Below are 8,649 nucleotides of genomic sequence, written 5' to 3'. Positions count from 1 at the left end.
AATAAGGGCGTATCTTCTGTGCTCCAAAGTGGACGACGAGTGGGAGCGACTGGGCATCTCTTTATCTCACATTTTAACAGTACATTTAATTGTTGTGTTTAGTTGCTAAGTCACGTCCCACTCTGCGACCCCACAGACTGTAGCCCACCAGGCTCCTCTGCCCATGGAATTCTCCAGGCAAGCATACGGGAGTGGGTTGCCATTTCTTTCTCCAGGGAATATTCCTGTCCCAGGGATCAAACCCACATTTCCTGCTTTGGCAGGTGGATTCTTTATCACCAAGCCACCTGGGAAACCCGGGCATTCAATAGCTTTAAACAAAAAGTGTTGATGAAAGCGTGTCATCAGGAAATCTATTTTCAGACGTAAGAGAGAGGAGACTTCAAAATTATTTATATGATTTACTCCTAAAACATTATTTTTTAGACCCTAAAAGATTATTTTAAAAGATTTGGTCACCCTTCAACACGCCCTGCTTGTGTTCCCAATGCCCGATGAGGACTGTGTCACAGAGAAAGCTTGTGGGTGTCGGCTGTGAATTCAGTGACCTTTCAAGGCCCCCTTGGGGGGTCAGTCTGCCCATCCATAGTGGTCTCTTCCCTGAAGACATCCTCCCGCTCTGTCACTGAGGTCCTCCCTTGGTCCCTGCCTCCCTGCCCCGCCCATCCACATACCTCTTAGGAAACACAAGACCTGATCAGGTTTTCTTAAAGAGGCAGCAACCACTGCATGTGCGTGTGTGTGTGCTGTAACTTCATACACATCTGTCCTTCCGAAGTGATGGGACTACACTGGTGCTCAGTTTCTGAAAAATCTACAGTCTTTCACATAGTTTAATTAAGTATTCCGAAATAACAGGCATTCACACCTGTTTTCAAACATGTTTCTAAGGATCACTGAGCACACGGCACTGGAAACAATGCCTCACTCCTGAACATTTGTTTTTGTTTTTGTTTTTTTCCACAAAACCAGCAAGTGACATACAGACGGGCACATGCTCTGCTTCTTTTCGTTGTGATGTTTGCAGCCAGAATCTCCAGGAAAGTCAGCTGATGGGACATGGGGGCAAAGACCTTAAGGGTACAGTCCATGTGACACCTTCCCTGGGTTTCTGAGAAACTCAGAATTAAACCCACTTATCCACAGGCAGTCAAAATACCAGAGGCGATACCAGAATCCAGGTATCCCACCTCTGGGTCAGTTCTTCAATTTTAACCACGAGAATGAGGCAGAGACTCTTCTAATCAGGGTGTATCCCAGCAAATAGCCATTTCACTCTTTTCCTCCTCATTTAAGGTCCTTTATAGCCTACACTTTACAGGTTTCAGGGAACTTTTCTTCTTTCTTATGCCATCATAGGGATTTCCCTGGTGGCTCAGTGGTAAAGAATCCACCTGCCAATGCAGGAAACACAGATTCTATCCCTGATCTGGGAAGATTCCCTGGAGAAGGAAATGGCAACCCACCCCAGTATTCTTGCCTGGGAAATCCCATGGACAGAGGAGCCTGGCAGGCTATAGCTCATAGTATTGCAAAGAGTCAGATACAACTGAGCAGCCAAGCATGCACACAAGAGAAGAAACAAGCAACTTACAAACCCAAGGACTTAAATATCCTGAAAGATTATCCTTTTCCAGGAAGGAACTGGCTTCAAGTCTTGCTGCTTCCTACTATCACCCAGAGCCTGCCACACATCAGGTTTCATCCACATCAACACACCATGATTGCTTCCTGAGAGTGGATCGGAGATGTGCTGTATTTATCCATTGCTTCTAAACAACCAGGCCAGAAGCTGACGGTCACCTGCTGCCCGGGGTGAGGGACAGCTTTCCCAGGTGCCAGCTCTGCATGGACAGCCCCCCACCCCGGGCCACTCAGGCTCTGGGGTCTGTTCCCAGGCGCCATGGCTTCCTCTGCCCTGCTGCCAGCCTGCACAAGCAAACTGCATCACTCATTTGTGCAGTGCTTCCTGGAGCCACCACAAGACTCACTTCCTTTAAATACTGCTATTCCATTTCTCGGGTTTCCCTGGTGGCTCAGATGGTAAAGAATCCGCCTGCAATGCTGCGGACCTGAGTTCAATCCCTGGGTCAGGAAGACTGGCTGGAGAAGGAAACTGCAACCCACTCCAGAATCCTTTTCTGGAGAATCCCATGGACAGAGGGGCCTGGTGGGCTACAGCCCATGGGGTTGCAAAGAATCGGACACGACTGAGCATTGTTCCATTCCTCACTCTCCAATTTAAAATCGTTGGCTGCCTGACTCTGGGAAGAAGGCTGAATATGTCTGATGCATTTCTATTTTTGTCTGCACCATGGCAGCATGTGGGATCTTAGTTCCCTAACCAGGTATCGAACTTGTGCCCCTGAATTGGAAGAGTGGGATCGTAACCACCGGACCACCAGGGAAGTCCCCACCTGAAGCATTTTTTAAAAATGCATTATAACACCTGCAGTCTCGGACAGGGTCTCATTACTGCTCCACAAAGCACAGTGTAATTATGCACCCCTGCCCCTGGCTTCTCTTGGCTGAAACCCAGCCTGCAAACCAGGGGAAACTTTATCTGTCTCCCATGGCTCAGCTGAAGCTGCTGTTCCCCTCTGGCCTTTCTGGACTCCAACAGTCCTTGCAAATCGTCTTTCCCTCTGCCCTCCTGCATCGCAGGTGACCCCCCAAAGCATTCAGCATCTGGAGATGAAGCTTCCTGTGTTGTTGGTGCTGTCTCTCAAATGCTGACCTCATTTTCTCTGAGGAATGAGAACTTCCTTGTGCAAAGAACTTGTGACTTCTCCTCTTTCAATCTCATTTCCCCACCCCACCCCATCTAGACACCGATGATGTCTCCAAAGGAAGTCAGGTGCTCATTCCTAAGGATCAACTCACCGGCAACACCCTAAACTTCCCCAAGCGATTCTCCTGGCAGCCCCATCCATCACGCTATTTAATGCATATTCTGTATTTCATAAACCTGTAGGTTTTCCAAAGTGTATGGCTGAGTCACGGGCTCCCCACGTTCAGTGAGCTGGCAGAAGCTCCTGTTTGATCATTCAACTTCCTCGGATGCTGGACCACGTTAGGAGAAAGTATCTTAGGTAGAGACATTACCTTGACAACGAGAGAGCTTTCCATAACCTCCTGCCTGTTGTACACTGAACCTGATACCTAGCGATCAGCACAAGATAAAATTCTTTTAGGTACAACCAGCCATAACCCCATGGTGAGTGCATTCCAGTTAAATCTTTTCATTTTACCACAAAGGAATCTATACAGAAAGGTGCTTTTGAAGCTATAATTTATATACAGTATATGTATACATATTACATATGTGGCTACAATTATGTCTCTAGCTGGTCTGTGCAAAGCTGACCTCAACTTGACAACTGTATTTTTAGAAAACTGAAAAGCCAAGAGTGCCTGTTTGCTCAATTCTGAGATGGGCTAATGTGAAAACTGGGTACTTTCAAATGTTTCTATTCATTGTTATTATTTTAAAAATACTTGTATATATTAACATTTGATATGTTCTGTTTTGAGTCAGTCCTTGTGCTCAGTCATGTCCGACTCTTTGTGATCTCATGGACTGTAGCCCACCAGATTCCTCTGTCCATGGGATTTCCAAGGCAAGAACACTGGAGTGGGTTGCCATTTCCTGCCCCAGAGGATCTTCCCCACCCAGGGATCGAACCCACATCTCCTGCATTAGCAGGTGGGTTCTCTACTACTGAGCCACCTGGAAAGCCCCCAACATCTCTGCCTCAATTCTTTAAGGATACCTGACTGGGACGCAAAATTGTAATTTTGTACATCATTTTCTAATTGTTCCTAACACCTGGTTAATTCAACCTACTATTCAGCCAGCCCACCTTCTTCTTCTGTTGTGTTCACAAATCCATTCTCTATATCTGTGTGAGATCTGATTCTTTTTTTTTTAATTTATTTAATTGGAGGAAAATGGCTTTACAATGCTGTGATGGTTTCTACAATAGAAAAACGCAAATCAAACACAATTATACATATATCACGTCCCTCTTCAGCCTCCCTTCCCTCCCCCAATCCCAACTCCTCTAGATCATATTAGCACATATTTATGGAATCTAGAGAACATACTTGTGGACACAGTGGAGGAAGGAAAGAGAGAAAGTAGTATAGATCTGTATCACTATCATGTGTAAAATAGAAAGCTAGTGGGAAGCTGCTGAATAACACGGCGAGCCCAGCCTGGCGCTCCATGAGGTCTGATTCTTGACACACTCAAAGACTAGACCACTGAGGTGACTGAATGTGAAATCTCAAAAGAGAAAGGACAGCAGTGTAAAGAAGTGGCAGGTCATCCTGAAACAGACCTGATGATGCTCTCCTATTCCTAAAAGCAATGCATCAGGATACTATTATCTCTTGGTGAGGTTTTCTATACACTAAATAGACCCAAGATTGTCAACTAAAATTTCCAGTCTCCCTGGTAACAGTGTATACATTGAACATCAGTCAGCAAGGAAAGCGTGATGCCTCCAGAAATTAGAATGAGTTATAAAACATCTTCCGGAGAAGGCAATGGCACCCCACTCCAGTACTTTTGCCTAGAAAATCCCATGGACGGAGGAGCCTGGTAGGCTGCAGTCCATGGGGTCGCTAGAGTCGGACACGACTGAGCGACTTCACTTTCACTTTTCACTTTCATGTATTGGAGAAGGAAATGGCAATCTACTCACTCCAGTGTTCTTGCCTGGAAAATCCCAGGGACGGGGGAGCCTGGTGAGCTGCCATCTCTGGGGTCACACAGAGTCGGACATGACTGAAGCGACTTAGCAGCAGCATAAAGCATCTTCATCATTAGGGCAGTTTCCCACTTAAAATTTAATACTGGTGAGTGAATGACTAACCACTATTAATGAATAATGGAATAAATGAAGTGGATTTTGTTACTTGAATGAGGTGACTTCACTGTCTCAAAATAGCTCTCAGCTATTCTAAAAATGATGAGATGGTTAGACAGCATCACCAACTCAATGGACATGAATTTGAGCAAACTCTGGGAGACAGTGAGACACGGGGAAGCCTGGTATGCTGCGGTCACTGGGTCAAAAGAGTCAGACATGACTTAACAACTGAACAACATTCTAAAAATGGGGTTTCCTTAACAGAAAATTATTTTTACATAATAATATCCACACAGAGTTAATGAATAGCCTTAAAGGTGATATTTTATTCAGGTCAAGGGTGTGAATACAGGTTAACAGAGAACAATGTTGGTTTCTATCTTAACTGTTATTTGGATGTCATATTATTGTAAACTTTAACTGAATTATTAAAAAGATAGTCTCAGTTTGCTTCTGAAGCTGATCACAGTAACCTATCTTTGAAGAGCCGATGCCCCGTGACCTACACACAGGATACTAAATATTGTGTGCGTGTGTGTGTGTGCGCGCACACACGCTCAGTCGTGTCCAGCTCTTTGCGACCCCATGGACTGTAGCCTACCAGGTTCCTCTCTGTCCATGGGATTTCCCAGGCAAGAACACTGGAGTAGGTTGTCATTTCCTTCTTCAGAGGATCTTGCTGACCCAGGGATCGAACCTGTGTTTCCTGCATTGCTGGCGGACTACTGGCCACTCTACCACCTGGGAAGCTCAAACATACTAGAAAAGATATTATTTAAAGGACCCTCTCTCCAACTCAGATGGAGGGACTCTTTCCAGGTACTCTTAAGTTACACATACACAATAAAACTGAAGGGAACTGATTTTCTTTCCTTGTAATCTATGTGAACTTTTAAACAAATCAAGAATGCCATTTTAATGATAGGAACTAATAGAGGGGGTAAAATAACCTACTTAACTTACTTAAATACACTTTACTTAATATTTCCCTCAATTTTCCTATCTGCAAAATGGGAAGAATACCTATTTCATAGGCTGCTATAAAAACTCTGGACACAAGATATAGATTCACAAAAGATTACTGACTCTGATCCTATCACCATCTCTGCTACAGAACCCTGGCTAACATAAAACAGCATCACCAACATTCACTGACTGGTTAACATACCCAAGGTCACCTGAGCGTCCCTGACTGGTGGAGGAGCTCTGCGCAGCTGTGTGGGTGAGGAGAGAGGCTTCTTGCCTGAGCTCGGGAAGCAGGTCAATTCTGCTCACATTAAGCTCATAAGAGCCTCTGACTCTAATTATGTATCAATTAGTGAGAATTAAAAACAATTTGCATTTTCTGAATTAATACCCACCTACGGAAAAATGAGGACCCAAAGTCTGCTGGCTGAGTAGGAATAGGAAGTGAGTTGGGTAACAAAAACTTTGCTTCAAATCAGGAAATAAAAAACACAGCATCCACAGATGGAGAGCAGCACTCAGAGGGCTTGACCATTTCACTTGTACAACACATGTCACAGGCTTCTCTGGTGACTCAGATGGTAAAGAATCTTCCTGTGATGCAGGAGGCCCAGGTTCAGCCCTTGGGTCGGGAAGATCCCCTAGAGAAGAGAATGGCTACCCACTCTTGAGTCCTTTGAATTATGATCAAAGACCATTGTTGTTGAAACTGCCAGTGAGAAACCCCCAGGATACACAGCTCATAGTCACGGTGAAGCTCCTCTGGCAGCAGCAAAGCTGTGCAAACAGGATGAGCCACACAGCTGGTGTGATACAGGCAAATGAAGATGAGGTGCCTTTATATAATCACGAATAAATCGTTGTTGTTGCTATTGTTGTTTAGTCACTCAGTCGTGTCCAACTCTTTGAGACCCCATGGACTGTAGCCCACCAGGATCCTCTGTTCATGGGATTCTCCAGACAAGAGTCCTGGAGTGGGTTGCCATTCCCTTCTCCAGGGGATCTTCCTGACCCAGGGATCAAACCTGTGCCTCCTGCATTGGCAGGCAAATTCTTTACCACTGAGCCACCCGGGAAGTCCATGAATAAATAACAAATAATAAAGGTATTGAGAATTTTAAGACAGTGAGAACAGAGTCTGGAACCAAGCAAGGGGCCCTTCCCAGCACTAGGGCTGGGGACCATTCAGATGCCCACTCTGTGCACAGGACCAGTAGGTGGGGCCCCTGCCTGGTGGAGCGACACTGCAGGAGCTTGTTACTCACCACTGTCACAGCATCGTTCAGCAGGGACTCTCCAAAGACCAGGATATAGAGCTGCTCGTTGACGTGGATGTTCTCAAAGACGGCAAGCACGGCCACAGGGTCCACAGCCGAGATTAAGCTGCCGAAGAGGAGATTCTGGAGCAAAGTGATGTCACTCAGGCCAAAGGCTTCGATCTGGCAGATCCCGAACAGCGACACCCCAATGCCAATGGAATTCCAGAGTGTGCCGACCACAGCGTACCAGAAGATGGTGCCAATGTTCTCAAAGAACGGGCGGGTGGGCATGAAATAGCCCGCGTCCAGCACGATGGGTGGGAGGAGGTACAAGAAAAACACATCAGTCTTCATGGCCGGGGGGGACTTCTCATCCACTCCAAAGATAATCCCCCCTAGCAGAATTCCCACCATGATGAGCAGGCAGCTCTCAGGCACTATGGTGGGAAGCTTGTGATACAGATGGAATCCTGTTCAGGAAAACACAGGGACAAAATTTGGGTTATACAGGAATTATGGGGACTTCCCAGGTGGCACAGTGGTAAAGAATCTGCCTGCCAATGCAAGAGACTCAGGAGACGCAGGTTTGATCCCTGGGTTGGGAAGATCCCCTGGAGAAGGAAATGGCAACTCACTCCAGTATTGTTGCCTGGGAAATCCCATGGACAAAGGAGCCTGGTGGGCCATAGGGTCACAAAAGTATCCCTATGTAGGTATCTTAATTCACATAGCAATCAAATATACATTTCTTAAAATAAAATTGCAACATGCAACAGAAACAGTGAGAAAATACCATTTTGATCAGACACATCAACAAGCTGCTATTACTGCATGATAATTCTAACGGACAAAGAGCAAATAAGAGAATTTAACTCTAAAAATAAATAGTATCAGTGTAGACCTAGTGAGGACCAGGGACTCCCATGGCCATGCAGCAGTGATGAGCAGACCCTCAGTGGGCAATGGAAACGAAGTGGGGAACTTGAAAATCTACGCCTACCTGGCAGTAATGATAAGGTAGCCCTTCCCCATCATACCCCCACCAGAGTGGTGCCATAAGAAGCCACCTAAAACAGAAGGTATAAATAAGACCTTTGGTCTCATAATACCCCAAATGCCTGTGTTCCAACAGGAAGTCATTCATCATACCAGGAACCAAGAAGATGGCAAGCTGAATAATAATAATTTTTAAAAAGATACCATCATAATGGCAGAGATGTTAGATTCATCTGACAGAAACATTAATACTGCCATGATAAAAATGTTGCATGAGTAATGACAATCACACCGGAAACAAATTTAAAAAATGGGAAGCCTGAGAAAAGAAATTTTAAACTTGAGTAGGGAAATACATGATACAAAGAAAAACCCTATGGAGATTTTAGAATTGAAGAATATAACAATTGAAGTCTTTAAAAATTAAATTGTATTGGCTCAAAAGCAGATTATTAATAAACTGGAAGTATGAATTAGTAAACAGAAAAGAATTAATAAACTAGAAGATCAAATGAGAGAAATTAACCAATCTGAATGACAGTGAGAAAACA

At 44.9% G+C, this 8,649-nt stretch overlaps 1 protein-coding gene across 1 annotated transcript in view; it reads right to left on the bottom strand.

The window, feature by feature from the left end:
* The window catches only part of SLC9A2 (solute carrier family 9, subfamily A (NHE2, cation proton antiporter 2), member 2), a 63,511-nt gene extending 55,944 nt beyond the window's left edge, over window positions 1–7,567 (bottom strand). The window contains exon 1 of the mRNA XM_010829684.1: window positions 7,109–7,567. Coding sequence (XP_010827986.1) covers window positions 7,109–7,516 — 408 coding nt within the window. The 5' untranslated portion in view covers window positions 7,517–7,567. The remainder of the gene's footprint in view (window positions 1–7,108) is intronic.
* Window positions 7,568–8,649: the final 1,082 nt, after the last annotated feature.

The sequence above is a fragment of the Bison bison genome, unplaced genomic scaffold (assembly GCF_000754665.1).
Source record: "Bison bison bison isolate TAMUID 2011002044 unplaced genomic scaffold, Bison_UMD1.0 scf7180017864508, whole genome shotgun sequence".
In the NCBI taxonomy this organism is placed as follows: Eukaryota; Metazoa; Chordata; class Mammalia; order Artiodactyla; family Bovidae; genus Bison; species Bison bison.
The sequence above is the reverse complement of the archived record's forward strand: the minus strand, read 5'-3'. Positions and strand labels throughout refer to the sequence as shown.